Source organism: Python bivittatus, unplaced genomic scaffold, assembly GCF_059951505.1.
Source record: "Python bivittatus isolate LINGU-HERP-01145 unplaced genomic scaffold, Pbiv_v1 ctg000610_np1212, whole genome shotgun sequence".
NCBI lineage: Eukaryota > Metazoa > Chordata > Lepidosauria > Squamata > Pythonidae > Python > Python bivittatus.
The window spans coordinates 19843766-19859989 of record NW_028277088.1 but is presented as its reverse complement, the minus strand read 5'-3'; the positions used below and the strand labels follow the sequence as shown (position 1 = coordinate 19859989).

Sequence of the window (16224 nt, the reverse complement as noted above, 5' to 3'; positions counted from 1 at the left end):
AATGTGAACATAAATATACATATATGAGAGATCATATATTGGTCAGTGACAGATAAGATATATAATAGGAGACAAAACCTGGACACAATGTTAAGTGACTTATAGAGTAGTTTCCTCTGTAGGGTAATAGCAATGAGAAAAAAATTGCGAATCCCCTGGTGATGTCACGGCTTTGATCTGACAGCAAGGAACAAATAAGATTGTCCTCAGGCCTACAGAAAAACTGAATTCAATATTTTTTGAATCCTTTTAAAAGTTAAGAATAGAATTTTATAGCAGTTATATATTTGAAATTATGAAATACCTTTAGTGTTGTCATTTATCATTTGCATTGCAGTGTTTAATGCTTTTATTGCCTGTATTAATACAGATCCAGTTATGGTTCTTGAGAAGGATTATGAATACAGGTAGTCCTTGGTTAATGATGATAACTGGGACTGGAATTTCCATTGCTAAGCGATGCGGTCATAAAGTGCAACATCACGTGACAGCGCTGCTTAGCAACGGCAGTTCTGGCACTTCCGGTTGCCATCAATAAGCGAATCCCGCATCATCGTGGGGACATGGTCACCATTTGCAACCTCCCCATTGATTTTCTTGTCAGAAGCCAGCAGTGAAAGTTGCAAATGGCAATCGTGTGATCACAGGACACTGTGATGTCATAATTGCGAGCCAGTCGCCGAGTGCCTGGATTGCAATCACATGACCGTGGGGATACTGCAATGGCCAGAACTCGGACATTGTAAATCCGAACAGTCTCTGAACGAGTGGTCATTAAGTGAGGGCCATCTGTACAGTAACAGCAAAACGCATTCTTTCAAGCAAGAAGACAAGTACACACATTTTGGCTCTTGACAATCTAGTGAATTTTGCCACTTGCTTAGTAATTGGGTTGAATTATACTTCTGTCTTAATTATTTAGAAAAAAACTACTAACAGCTCAGAATTCAGATGTAAACAGAAATGGAGTCTAGTCCTATTTGTATGCTCCTAGAGTTGCAGGAGTAGATAACCTATAAATGTGGATAAATTAATTTGCAGAATAATATTCACATATATAGTGTTTTTATAAGTTTCCAGTTTCATTTAGTACAGTTAAAAATTTTAAATCAGAGCATTCTAGCACCCAAGTACTTGATCATTTATCATTGCTTAAAACTGAACAAAACCCAATTTGTGGTTTTTAAAATCACTTTCTCATATATCAGCGTAGAACAGTATTTTTGAGCCTGGTGCTCTCCAGTTTATTTTTGGCCATGGTGGCTGGGGCACCAATCTAAGTTAATGCAGTTTAGTGCCTGATGTCCTTTGGGTTCAGTTCCCTTATTATAAAAGGGCACTAATTTCTAGAACATTAATTTTAAATGAATTTTTTAAAAGTTTGAAGTCATAATCCAAGGAAGGTATTTTGGGTATTTTTAATCTCTTTATGAGTAGCAGCTCTTTTGTAATACAGTAAAATTTCCAGTCAGCAGACACTGCAGGCAATGGACAAAAAACTGAATTTAGATGTTTTACATTGTATATTTAAATTGTATATAAATTATGTAAAATTTATTATACTCCATAATTTAGACTTCATAGACACTTAACTTTAACCAACACCATGTCCTCCCACTTGTTCTGTAAAATCAAGGTTTTACTGAACTCATGACTTTTACTAGTAGGAAGCTGCTCTTTAAAGATTCCTTGTGTTCTCATATTCCTTACAGTTCTCTGAATAGTGGTTTCTTATCTTATTAGTTTCATGTGAATTGTTCATTTCTTGATAAATCTACAGCTAAATAAATCAGAGGGTGTATTTAATTTAGTGGCTGCACAAATCAATCCAGGATGCTGTCCAAATTTATTTTAGTGGGTAGAAATGGAGTGCAACTTGTCACTGCTCCACCCTTTGTTTTCCCATTCTAAGAGGCTGTTTTCTTCATCTTTCACAGTGATCCAAACTGGTGGAAAGGTGAAACTCATCAAGGAACAGGATTATTTCCTTCCAATTTTGTAACTGCTGATCTTACTGCTGAACCAGAAATGAGTGAGTAATACAGTGAAAGAAAAGCCATGTATCATGGATTTTTTGGGGAGATGGTGCGATAGCCAGAAAAAGGCTAAATAATTCCCTCCAAAAAGGATTTTACTACTACAAAAAAGTATATTATCTTTATAATATAAAGACTCTTAGTTTTAAATTCTTATTTACTCTGTGTTCTTCTATCTTAGTCTCTGTCTAATTCTACTTTATTTAAAATTCTCTGTTAATGATGGTTCTGTATTCTAATTAATATCTGTCAATCTCCTAATCTATTTTCCATTTTAACTTGATCTGGGCTACTTTTTTTTAGCTCTTCAACTTCCCCCAAGTCCTTCCCTACCTCCTCTGTCCTGCAGTCACTTGTGTAGCCTAATAGACTGGATACTGGGGGGAAACTGGCATCTGCTTTTTCCCTGCTTTGTGAAGGCTGTAGTGCTGTCAGGGATTTAGTTTTACTGAGAGTTGGTGGCTGTGATTTCAGTCAGGACTCCCTCTTCTCGAATTACCTGCCTTGCCAGAATATAGCTTCTGGAGTTTCAATTTTCTGAGTCTTCCTGCTTTCCACTTTCCATTGCTGTGTTGCAAGGTTGCTGGAGCTGGTTACAGCACCACTGGCATTATTATTTTTGTGGGTGGTGATATTGCACCTGCTAGTTACTCTTACTTGTTGGTGCTTAGCAGCTGTTCCTATGGGGAATGTTCCCTCAGCTCAGCTCAGTTCTATTGTCTTCAGCTCTTTCCTGGGCTTCTTTCTTTCTCATTCCTTTTTTCACCATCACTGCCACACTTTCTCTTCAGCCTTCTTTAAAAATAGGACCAAACTGCGAAATAAGGAAAGGGCAGGCCACTTATAAGGTAAAGGGAGAAGGAGGGCATGAGCAACTTCTCTGCTGTGCATCCTTCCTCTCCCACCATGAAAGTGCACAAGTGTTAATTGTGACATTTCTGCTCTTGCCCATCTTTGCCCTGATAAAGCTAGATCGTTTGCAAGTAGTCTTCACTGTTATTTATTGAATCATTAGCTTTGCTGTTGAAAAATCCTTTTCACAGTTTCTGTAGAACTTGTGAGAGTCTGTCTCATAGAACATGTATTCCTGTTAGAGAATAGCAATTAGAGAAGAATGAAGCTATGATGTCAGTAGTGAAGTAAACTAACTCATATAATGGAACTACAGAACAGTCTGACATCAGGACTTGGGAATATTATAGAACTAATCAGAAAAACATTACTGTGCAAGCACCTTGAAGACAATTCAGTGATTACCAGAAGTCAGCATGTGTTTGTCAAAAACAAGTACCAGCCAGGCTAATACCTCATTTTTTGTTCAGGTAGCTCCCTTCCTTAGAAGATTGTGGAAATGCTGTAGACGTAATACATATTGATTTCAGCAAAGCATTTTACATTGTACCCCATTATATTTTGATTAGGCATCTAATAAAATAAAGCTGGATAGGGTGACAGTTGTGTGGACATAACTCACTTGAAAATTATATTCAGTTCATCAGTGATTCCTCATCAGATTGGAGTGAAAGTATTGAATGGGGTATTACAAGATTCTGTCCTGGGCCCTGTACTCTTCATGTTTATTATTAATTTGAAAGAAGAAATGGAAGGAATGCTTATCAGATTTGCAAATAATCAAAAATTAAGTGTGATTGCTAATACCCTAGGAGACAGAAATAAATAAAATTGATAGAGAAATGTGCTGAAAATAACAAAAAGAAATACCAAGTTCTTTATTTAGGAAACAGAAATCAAATGCCTAGGAATAGAAAAAAATTATTTGTCAATTGTTCTGTGGGATAGTACTCAGTAGTTAATGTGGCTACAAAAAGGGCAAGTACAACTTGAGTACAAGTGCAACTTATTTCATGACAAATAAGTATTCCATTTTATTCTGCATTGGTCAGGTTCCACTTGAGTATTGCCTTCAATTCTAGGCACCTCAATTTAAGAATGATTGAGGCAAACTGGAACAAATTCAGAAAAGAGCAACAAAGATTATCAGGGAACAAGAAACTAAGTCTTATGAAAAGAGATAGATGGAACTGGGCTTTGAGAAGAGGAAGCTGAGATGGGGTGGGAAATATACTACTCTTCAAATACTTCACAAGACGTCACAAAGAAGCCAAGACCAGTTCTCTGTTATCTCAGAGGGCAGAACATGGACTAATGTATTTAAAGTACCAGAAGGCTGGTTCTGTTTCAACGTAAATAGCCCATTTCAGTTCTTTGATTTCATAATCTATTTTAAGCCATCTAAGACAGAGGTTAATACCATGTTTGGAGGCACTGTTTTCCTTCAAGCAATCTTTTTTGTTTTCCTAGACCTACTTTCAGAAATGCTAGAGAGGGTGCTTAATAAACAGATATGAAAACAAAGAAGAGGGCTTGATTTGTTTCTTGAACAACAAATGAGAAGTTTATTACATTTTAATAAGTTCATCTTCATGAGCTTTCTGAAAAGAACATGTTTTTGAAATCTGTTCTATTCAAAAGGCTTGAAAAGATTATCTTATTAAATTATAATCAACTTCCTGTTTTAGTGATGTTCTAAACATTATATATAGATATGTATATGTATAGATATGTATATAAATATGTTTAGAACATAGAAGATATTCTAAACATTATATATAGATATGTATATATGTATATAAATATGTTTAGAACATAGAAGATATTCTAAACATTAGAAAGATGTATTTTGTGATATCCTGTTATTATTTTACACACACGCCAGTTGTTTTTCTGTATAAGATTAATAGACATTTGAGATGTTAAATGCTGATTTCTTTTTGCCCTTCTGATTTCCTGCTCTGTGACAGTCCTTCCAGCCCCTGAAAATGCTATTCTGTCTAACTGGCGGCCAACTGCCAGCAGGATCTATGAGCCCCAAATAATATTTTGGCTGGAGGTAGGAAGGTACTGGAGTGCAGCAGGAACCTGGATCTATATCAACACCTGATATAAAGTTGTTTTCCACTGTAAACATTTGTCACTTTGTTCAGTTTTCTTTCAATTTTTGTTTCTGCAGTGAAGTCTGAAAAGAAAACGGTACAGTTTAGTGATGAAGTTCAAGTTGAAACAATTGAACCTGAACCTGAACCAGTTTATATTGATGAAGTATGTACAAAATCCAGCCTTCAGTAAATAATACATGAAGTACCACCTTTTGATTTCAGAATTGGCAGTGTCCTTTCAATAGATGGAAATACTAAAAAAAAAAAAAACACCCTGACCCAAATTTTCTTCTATTTTAAACATATTAGGTTGTCATAATAGCTTTTACTTTTTACTAAACAAGTTTTTATTTTTTTATTTATAAATCAAATTTATATGCCGCCTATCTCGTGACTCTTATATAGTTTATAATGGCCTTTTCCCGTCTTTGAGATTGATGATTCCCCCATTGTTTCTCCTTAGTAACATCTTTATTATTTTGATCAAGTTTATTTGGATGTCAGTTTTGTTAGGGATTACACAGTTTTTGTCTTCTATTCTCCTTTATTTAATTGAAACTTTAATAAACATACTTGCTGGGAAGTAAATATAATGGAAGCTGATAGTACTTACTAGGGTTGTGCATGCTTCAAAAATTATTTTGAAGAAATGCTTCAAAATTCACATCAGCACAGCACTTCTTAACTTCTCATTCAAATACTCACTCACCTCTTTTTAGGCTTTGTCAACTCTGTGCAATTCTTAAAGTAACTCACATAGAAGCTTGAAAAGAGACATGGCTGCTTAATGAGAAGCACAAAAGTTCTTCTCCAAACCTTTTCTGTTTAATATTTACTTCCAAATTACCATCTACTGGATCACACTTAATTATTACTTTTATGGTCTAGTGCCTATTCCTGCATATAGATTTTTTTGGAGTGACAAACACATCAAATATTTATCAAAAGACAATTGAATATGTCTTTTGATAAATGTTCCATAAAATGATTTAAATGTTTTAAAGCCCAGTTTCTTGTTTCACTATAATATTTACCTTTTATACAAAAAGTTTTGGAATATGAATGGCTTAGAAGAATTTAGTGGATTTGTTCCACATAGTAGATTTCGCTACAGGCTTATCTGTGTTATGTTTTGCATTTCGCTATCCCTTTTTTCATTTTATTTGCTATTATATCACTAGATGGTAGTGTTGCTACAGTTAATGACTAGCAATCAGCTATTGCTTCATAAAGATTTCTGAAAATAGCCTATATGTGTTAAGGATATGGTCCCTGGAAATTATTCTTAGTATTGTGAACGCTTTATTTTTTTCAAGCATATGAAATTTGCTTGAAGGCCAGTTAATAGATTTGCTCCAGTTACTAGTAAATATCTTTAGAGAACTATATTTACATTTGCAGAACAATTGTATAAAACTTAATTTGACCAGTATTTCTTTAACTCAGTGATATTTATTAAACATTTACACAAATATATTAAAATATATATATTTACACTGGTTTACCACAATTTATTTTCTACAAGTCATATTTGAAACTTCTATGTTCATTAAGAAATGCTGTTCATGTAAAGATACATTTAATTGAAAGAAATTTGCTGTAAAGATACAGTTGTATTATTAAACCTGCTTGCATAATGGCCTGATAAGGCTGGTAATGTTCTGTCATAAAAGTGATTCTATTAATTATATTGTGGCATATAATTTAAGTTTAAAAAAAACAAACTTTGTTACATAGTCCATGAGAGCCAGTTTGGTGTAGTGGTTAAAGTACCAGGCTAGAACCGGTAGAATGTGAATTCTAGTCCCACCTAGGCACAAAGCCAGCTGGGTGTGATGGACTGGAATGGAGGAAGGGGGGTGAAAATGGTGCTCTCGTCTCCAGAGCAACGCTCTGGAGATAAGCGGAGAAAGCTGGCGCATCCCTAAACATTCCAGAAGATAGTAGAGAGTTGTGCCTGGGAACTACTGGTCAGTCTGAAAAGATTCTGTGAATAAGCGCTAGCTAATAAACCTTGCTGATTGAACCTACACGGTCTCCAGGAGTTCCTTGGGCTAGGCCTGACACTGGGTGACCTTGAGCCAGTCACTCTCTCTTAGCCCTAAAAAGGAGGCAATGGCAAACCACTTCTGAAATCATGCCAAGAAAACTTCAGGGACTTGCCCAGGTAGTTGCCAGGAGTCAGGACTAACTCGAAGCCCCCCCCCCAAAAACATGGTCCATACATAGAAACAGTGTAATTATTTCTGCATGTTGGAGTGAGGCTTAATCTTCTGTTTTTCAGTCAACAGCCACCTCAATGCCACATGACAAGCCCTTTTGCAATTAAATGGATTTTTAAAATTAAGTTCTGATATCTCAGGGCAGGTGAGGGGGGAAGGAGAGGATTGCATTTTGAAGGAAAGGGGGAAATATCCTTTAATATGTTCAGGTTGCTGGGCACACCTCATGCAGTTACAAATATAGAATTTGTATGTCATATTCTAGGATAAAATGGACCAACTATTGCAGATGTTGCAAAGTGCAGATCCAACGGATGATCAACCAGATCTTCCAGAGCTAATCCATCTTGAAGGTAAGCTTTCTTTCCCTAAATCTACATATAGAGTCACACAGTAGGCCCCTACCTAAGAACTCTTGCTTCAAAAACTGTAAACTAAGCTACCCCTACCATTTGCTCAAAACTAGCTTCTTGAACTGCTTTAAATCTTTTTTGTTTATTAATTCAGTTAAAGAAACTATTCCTAGTTAGTTCTGTTGTCTAATGACACCATTTACAGTCATGTGAAAAAGAAAGTACACCCTCTTTGAGTTTTATGGTATTATGTACATAATAAAAATCATCTGGTCCTTAGCAGTTCTCAAAAGTAGGTAAATACAGTGGGGCAAAAAAGTATTTAGTCAGCCACCAATTGTGCAAGTTCTCCCACTTAAAAAGATGAGAGAGGCCTGTAATTTTCATCATAGGTATACCTCAACTATGAGAGACAAAATGGGGGAAAAAATCCAGAAAATCACATTGTCTGATTTTTAAAGAATTTATTTGCAAATCATGGTGGAAAATAAGTATTTGGTCAATATCAAAAGTTCATCTCAATACTTTGTTATATATCCTTTGTTGGCAATGACAGAGGTCAAACATTTTCTGTAAGTCTTCACAAGGTTTTCACATACTGTTGCTGGTATTTTGGCCCATTCCTCCATGCAGATCTCCTCTAGAGCAGTGATGTTTTGGGGCTGTCGCTGGGCAACACGGACTTTCAACTCCCTCCAAAGGTTTTCCATGGGGTTGAGATCTGGACACTGGCTAGGCCACTCCAGGACCTTGAAATGCTTCTTACGAAGCCACTCCTTCGTTGCCCGGGCGGTGTGTTTGGGATCATTGTCATGCTGAAAGACCCAGCCACGTTTCATCTTCAATGCCCTTGCTGATGGAAGGAGGTGTTCACTCAAAATCTCACGATACATGGCCCCATTCATTCTTTCCTTTACACAGATCAGTCGTCCTGGTCCCTTTGCAGAAAAACAGCCCCAAAGCATGATGTTTCCACCCCCATGCTTCACAGTAGGTATGGTGTTCTTTGGATGCAACTCAGCATTCTCTCTCCTCCAAACACAAGAAGTTGAGTTTAGACCAAAACGTTCTACTTTGGTTTCATCTGACCATATGACATTCTCCCAATCCTCTTCTGAATCATCCAAATGCTCTCTAGCAAACTTCAGACAGGCCCAGACATGTACTGGCTTAAGCAGGGGGACATGTCTGGCACTGCAGGATTTGAGTCCCTGGTGGCATAGTGTGTTACTGATGGTAGCCTTTGTTACTTTGGTCCCAGCTCTCTGCAGGTCATTCACTAGGTCCCCCCATGTGGTTCTGGGATTTTTGTTCACCGTTCTTGTGATCATTTTGACCCCATGGGGTGAGATCTTGCATGGAGCCCCAGATCAAGGGAGATTATCAGTGGTCTTATATGTCTTCCATTTTCTAATGATTGCTCCCACAGTTGATTTCTTCACACCAAGCTACTTGCCTATTGCAGATTCAGTCTTCCCAGCCTAGTGCAGGTCTACAATTTTGTTTCTGGTGTCCTTTGACAGCTCTTGGCCATAGTGGAGTTTGGAGTGTGTCTGTTTGAGGTTGTGGACAGGTGTCTTTTATACTGATAACAAGGTCAAACAGGTGCCATTACTACAGGTAACAAGTGGAGGACAGAGGAGCCTCTTAAAGAAGTAGTTACAGATCTGTGAGAGCCAGACATCTTGCTTGTTTGTAGGTGACCAAATACTTATTTTCCACCATGATTTGCAAATAAATTCTTTAACAATCAGACAATGTGATTTTCTGGATTTTTCCCCCCATTTTGTCTCTCATAGTTGAGGTATACCTGTGATGAAAATTACAGGCCTCTCTCATCTTTTTAAGTGGGAGAACTTGCACAATTGGTGGCTGACTAAATACTTTTTTGCCCCACTGTACAACCTCAGATGAACAACAACACATGATATATTACACCATGTCATCATTTATTTTACAAAAATAAAGCCAAAATGGAGAAGCCATGTGTGAAAAACTAAGTACACCCTTACTGCTTCCATAGATATGAAGAGGCTAAGTAGCAGCCAGGTGCTGCTAATCAAATGCCTTTGATCAACTGATCATCAGCAAGTGTGACTACCTTTATAAAAGCCGAAGTTTTAGGAGTTTGCTGGTTTTGAGCATTGAGGTGTGTGTTAACACAATGCCAAAGAGGAAAGACATCAGCAATTATCTTAGAGAAGCAATTGTTGCTGCCCATCAATCTGGGAAGGGTTATAAGGCCATTTCCAGACAATTGGAAGTCCATCATTCTACAGTGAGGAAGATTATTCACAAGTGGAAAACATTCAAGACCGTTGCCAATCTTCCCAGGAGTGGACATCCCAGCAAATTCACCCCAAGGTCAGATGGTGCAATGCTCAGAGAAATTGCAAAAAATCCAAGACTTACATCTCAGACTCTACAGTTAGCATGTTAAATGTTAAAGTTCATGATGGTACAATTAGAAAAAGACTGAACAAGTATGGTTTGCTTGGAAGGAGAAAGCCTTTTCTCTCTAAAAAGAACATGGCAGCAGGTTTGTAAAGTTGCACCTGAACAAATCACAAGACTCCTGGAACACTGTCCTTTGAACAGACGAGACCAAAATGAAGATGTTTGGCCACATAATGCACAGTGCCACGTTTGGTGAAAACCAAACACAGCATATCAGCACAAACATCTCATACCAACCATCAAGCACGGTGGTGGAAGGGTGATGATTTGGGCTTGTTTTGCAGCCACAAGACCTGGGTACCTTGCAATCATTGAGTCAACCATGAACTCCTCTGTATATCAAAGTATTCTAGAGTCAAATGTGAGACCATCTGTCTGACAGCTAAAGCTTGGCCGACATTGGGTCATGTAACAGAACAATGATTGCAAGCACACCAGCAAATCTACAACAGAATGGCTGAAAAAGAAAAGAATCAAGCTGTTGCAATGACCCAGTCAAAGTCCAATCATCAACCCCATTGAAATGCTGTGGCGGGACCTCAAGAGAGCTGTGCATAAACAAATGCCCGCAAACCTCAATGAACTGAAGCAATGTTGTAAAGAAGAGTGGGCCAAAATTCCTCCACAATGATGTGAGAGACTGATAAAATCATATAGAAAATGATTACTTCAAGTTATTGCTGCTAAAGTTGGTTCTTCAAGCTATTGAATCATAAGGTATACTTAGTTTTTCACACATGGCTTCTCCATTTTGGCTTTCTTTTTGTAAAATAAATGATGACATGGTGTAATATGTCATGTGTTGTTGATCTGAGGTTGTATTTACCTACTTCTGAGAACTGCTAAGGACCAGTTGATTTTTATTATAGCCTGATACATAAAACCATAGAACTCAAAGAGGGTGTACTTTCTTTTTCACAGGCTGTATCTACAGCACTTGTTTATTTATTTGAAATGTTATAGAATAAGGAATCTGGAAGTAATACAGTGCTAACAATCTACAACAGTTGGAGCAAATAAAGCATATTAATATCTCTACTTTATTTCTAGCAATGTGCCATCAAATGGGACCTCTCATTGATGAAAAGCTAGAAGATATTGACCGGTAAGGATAGCAGTAAGCTTGGTTAACTTATAGTAGGGATTGACAACCTTTTCATGGCCAAAGACAACACTTAACATGGGTGGTGGGTGATGGGTGGGAGAGAGCTACAAAGTTATGAGGCTGTATTACACAGCCTTGAACAATGTTGGGTTTCAGATGAATTTTTGGCAGGTTTATAACTAGTATGCTTGTTTTAGAGCTTATACTACTGTTTACATTTCTACACAACTTTTTAAAAATGATATATGTTAATGTCATTTAGCCTTTTTATTAGTAGTCATTGTTTCCATTTTCCCATTTGAGAAGGCATGCATTGGTTCCTAACTGGCAGCTCCTTGGGATTTGGGCCATATGGTCACTACTTTTAGGCAGTCAGTCTGTTTTTTCAGGTATTTCCATCCTGTGAAAGCATTAGACTATTATTTTCTTCTTTAAAAGGTTTGTGGGAAAGGTTGGAAGGTTTTTTGGTTGCTGTTAGGAACCTTCTGTAAAGGGCTATTACTGGTAGCTTTGTGTTGCTACTTTTAACTTGCAAAGGAATGGTTTTTATTTCTTATTAACTGATAAACTATTAACAACTAAGTCATGAAACTAACCTGTACTTAAAGAATATTATTTATATCGATTTGTCTCACCCAGGAAGCATTCAGAACTTTCGGAACTCAATGTAAAAGTGATGGAAGCCCTCTCATTATATACTAAGTTGATGAATGAAGATCCAATGTACTCCATGTATTCAAAATTACAAAACCCACAATACTATATGACTCAATCTAATGTTTCTAACTCTCAGGTAAGCACCTGGATGTTTTAAAAACATGTAGAGATATTGTCCCATGTTTGGCCCAAATCTTTAAAAAGTTGTCGCTATAGTCACAAATTATCATTGCTATTCAGAACTTGTGTGGTTTGTGTTGTGCATTTTTTTAAAATTATGGGGGGCAGTATTAATGTGAAACAAATCATAACAAATATAATGGGACTACATTATCTGCCCAGTCATGAAATCTAATTTATTATACTCCAATTTTACTAAATAGAATCAGGACACATAGAAAACTACATTCATCTTGGGAAGAAATGATTGATTGATAGATTATGTGCCATCAAGCTGGTGTTGATTCTTAGCAACCACACAGAGAGAGATTTTCTCCATGGCAGCCTATCCTTAACCTGGTCCTTCAGGTCTTCCAACAGTGTACCCATCACCACTGTAATTGAATCCACATGGAAAGAAATGACATAGAGTTTAAGGGTTTGTAAGGGATGTAGTGTATTCATAAGATTGGGTATGAGGAGAGACCCTAGTTAATATATTGTCATATAATAATGGGGAAGACATGAGTGAACCTGGATTCCTGTTCTTAAGCTGCAAGTAAATATTGCTAGAGTCTTTTGTTTTTTGGCTTTTTATTAATGAGCATAAGTTGAAAATGAAATGGTTTATTCTTGTGTTTTGTCTCCACCTGTTTGATGTTTTTTAGGTTTATCCAGGACAGCCTCAAAGCAATGCTTATTTGGTGGGAGGGAATGCACAGATGAGCCACGTGCAAGGCTACAGTCTTCCATCAGAGCAACTTCCATCCCTTAATCAAGGCACAGTTCCTCCAGTAGCAAGTTCTGGGTTAGCTAGCCAGCCAGTCCAGGCATCTTATACAAAGTAATTGCAAAAATTAAAGTATCTAACTTTTAATTTAAAATCAACTAATCAGTCTTAAAATGGAAATTAACAGAAACTTTCAGCATCAAATTATCTTTAATTGTTCATCTCCATGAGCTTTTTAATGTATTTGGTTTGTTCTTCATTTTAAAAGAACATGGATAAAATCAGACTGAAAACACTAATTGAAATAGAGTTCCATAAATTAGTTTTATTGTTTAGGACTACTCAGGAATGAGTCTCATTTTGAGTGTTAATCTAATAAGAGATTTTTAGGAATGTCTGAAAAACTATTTTGGGAGGAAAAGCCATAACATTCCCGTTCACGGTAGTTAAAAGACTGCAGACATCTTAGAAACAATATGTATCTCCCTAGATCCCCAGGATGACTTTTCCGTCTCTTACCTTAAGCACTTGTTTGTGATAAAGGAGCTTTTATGAAGTTAAATTAGAGGTTATCATATTCTGATAAACTCTGTGTAATCAAATGCAAAGTGTGAAAATCTTCCAAAGATAAAATGCCAGGACAAAAAATTGAACGTGTTTTATAGAATAGGATCCCTGAAAACTTGACATGTCCACCAATGGTATTTAGTAATAATTCCCATTAAATATTAATAAATCATGTCATCTAACTTGACTAGCCTTCTGAGAAGTCAGTTTGGATTCTCTCTTAAAATGGATTATATTTCAGAAAAGTGAAAAAAGAGTTAAGGCAAAGCTCTAGTGCAGAAAATAAAGAGAAGAACCTCAAAAGATAAAAGTACTAGTTTATCCGAGCCCAACTAGGTAGGCTTAAGAGGGTACTCATGTAAACAGAAGAACTGTTGAAACAGTTTTGTATTCATTGAGACATCCCCTGAAGAAACTGGTTTAAACGCCTATGCTGGGAAGACATGACTAAATGCTTCAGTATTTAGTACTCCAAGTACCTTGTCTTTCTTTACGGAGGTTGAAAAAGAAGCCCAAATTTGTTTGTGTGTATACGTTTGTAGAAGAATTGGCTTAATTTTGTGAAACTCATTTGTACTCTTTTGTTTATCTTGTTTTCCTTCCTACTTCTATTTCTAGCACGATGGTTGGTTCTGTTCCAGGAAGCTCATATGCCAGCCAAGCTTCAGCCTACAGTCCATCCCCTGCTGCTGCTGTTGATGCTGCTGCTTATCAGAATCCTGGAACTCTCTCTCAGGTGCCAGGTTATAATGTAGTCACCTCGACTCTTCCCCAGCCTCCAGGAAACCAACCGCCGCCACCACCACCACTACCCCCACAGCAGCCTCCATCATCACAACAAAATACTTATTCACAGAAGGCATTACTATAGGGGATAGGACTTTGGATTCCTAATCTACTCTAACCTCTGTTGAAGGCAGTTTACAAAGTTATGAGTTTATTTCTTTAATATCTTAAACGTGGGTTATTCTTGGCTTAATAGGAATCTCTCTTGGTGAACAAGTATAATGAATCTATTTGCACTGACTTTTTAGGATTTTTTTTAAGTTTGGAAAAGGAATTAAAACATTTAGGATGTTTAATTCCTTTAAGAATGCCTAAACATTGGTACAAAGTTATTTATGTCTGCTGAAACTGTTGAGTTTGTGAAGATTCAGCTCGGCAAATTGTTGTGACATATATGTAATGTACATATAATATGTTTGTGTTAGTGACTGTTCCGAATTACTATAGTGATCATGTGAATATATAACAGTGTTAAAAATTTACATTACTGTTTTATTAATCATGAACCATGGTCATCGATGGGCCATGTTCATGTATTTTATAAGAATGTCTGCTCTAACCCACATACTGTATCTCAAATACTTACAGGTTGTGGATATGTTCTTGAACCTGAACTGCTTGGGTTTTCATTAATAATACACTGAATGCAATTGTGTTGTTTTCTGCCTTCCTGTAGCCTGTGGATGCTATGAGATGATTATCTACCAAAGTAGGCTAGAACTTCAGACACTCTTCATTCAGAAAGCATTTTCTGCTTATTAGTAATGGTTTCAAAACAATAAGTGGCAGGCTGCTAAATTTATGGGACCATGAAACAAAACTGTTTTATCTTTACTGTTTAAATGATGTAACTTACATTTCCATGCTAGTTTTATGTAACCTGGATGCTGAGTGGGGCACTTTGGATGTGAGTGAATGACATTTTTAAACTGGAATAATGAAAACACTACATTTATTAAAGTCTTGTTAAAGACTGCCATAATTGCCACATTCCTTGACTCTGTGTGTTTTGTTAAAAATACTCTTTTTCATGGTCTCTCTGTAGTTCTTATAGGGATTCTGCAGCTATGCAGTGTATTCAAGTGCATGGTAAAGTTCTAGACAGAGAAATGCCTCCATGATCAACTTTGGTTAAGGAATTAATTAATTTAACTACTCATGGCTCCAGTTGTTGAGCCAGGTACTTTAAATCAACTATATGAATGAGAGCCCTGGAATTTGTTACCTGACCCAGCAATGGAGTCATATGTGAATGAATATAGTTAAGAATAGCAGTTTATTACTGGTTTCTCTGGCAAATACTATTCTAAATTGAGAATTACTTTAAAAAAAATAGTTTTCTAAGCAGTAACTTCTACACTCGTTTTTTTAAAATAATTTTTATTAAACGTTTTAAAGAGAACATAAAAACTAACAAACTAATATAAAATAGAACAAAGAAAGAAAGAAGGAAAAAATAAAAGTGCAGTGAGAAAGAATAAAAAGAAATAGAAGCAGCTTCCAATTTTCTCTGTAGCAAATAAAAGTTTGATTACAACATTCTCTCTTACTCTACGATTACAAAAAAAGCTAACTTTTTAATCTTTTTTTTCCTAGTTATCAAAACTACAAGTCATAAGTGCAAAAAAGTCTATAAGGGTTTCCAGTCACCATAAATGTAGATATTGTCTTTCTTTTGATCAAGGAAGTCAATTTAGTCATCTCTGCAAGCTCCATCATCTTCACCAACCATTCTTCCATTGTGCGTAGTATCGAACCTTTCCACTTTTGAGCATATAATAATCTCACTGCAGTTGTCATATTATAAAAAGAAAGTTCCATGACTTTTTTCTAGTTGCCTGCCATTAGACCCAAAAGAAAAGTCTCTGGTTTCAGTTGTACTTTAATCTTTAAAATCTTCTGAATTAATGTCAGTATTTGTATCCAAAATTCTTTGGCTTTTTTACATGTCCACCAAACATGATAAAATGTCCCTTCATGTTGTCCATATTTCCAGCAAAGACTTGAAACACCTTTATACGTTCTAGACAATTTTTCTGGTGACAGACACCAACGATACATCATTTTATACACATTCTCTTTAAGGTTAGAGCAACTTCTACATTCTTTTGGATTCTTTCTTAGGTCATAATATGTGTTTCAGGTATTCATCTATTTACCTCATTTTTAAAGAGGGCACTGAGAGTATTACCAGA

General features: G+C 36.4%; 1 protein-coding gene across 1 annotated transcript in view; it reads left to right on the top strand.

The window, feature by feature from the left end:
- The window catches only part of STAM (signal transducing adaptor molecule), a 36031-nt gene extending 21018 nt beyond the window's left edge, over positions 1–15013 (top strand). The window contains exons 8-14 of the mRNA XM_007422417.4: positions 1938–2032; positions 5068–5156; positions 7481–7568; positions 11076–11130; positions 11770–11923; positions 12615–12790; positions 13862–15013. Coding sequence (XP_007422479.1) covers positions 1938–2032; positions 5068–5156; positions 7481–7568; positions 11076–11130; positions 11770–11923; positions 12615–12790; positions 13862–14114 — 910 coding nt within the window. The 3' untranslated portion in view covers positions 14115–15013. The remainder of the gene's footprint in view (positions 1–1937; positions 2033–5067; positions 5157–7480; positions 7569–11075; positions 11131–11769; positions 11924–12614; positions 12791–13861) is intronic.
- Positions 15014–16224: the final 1211 nt, after the last annotated feature.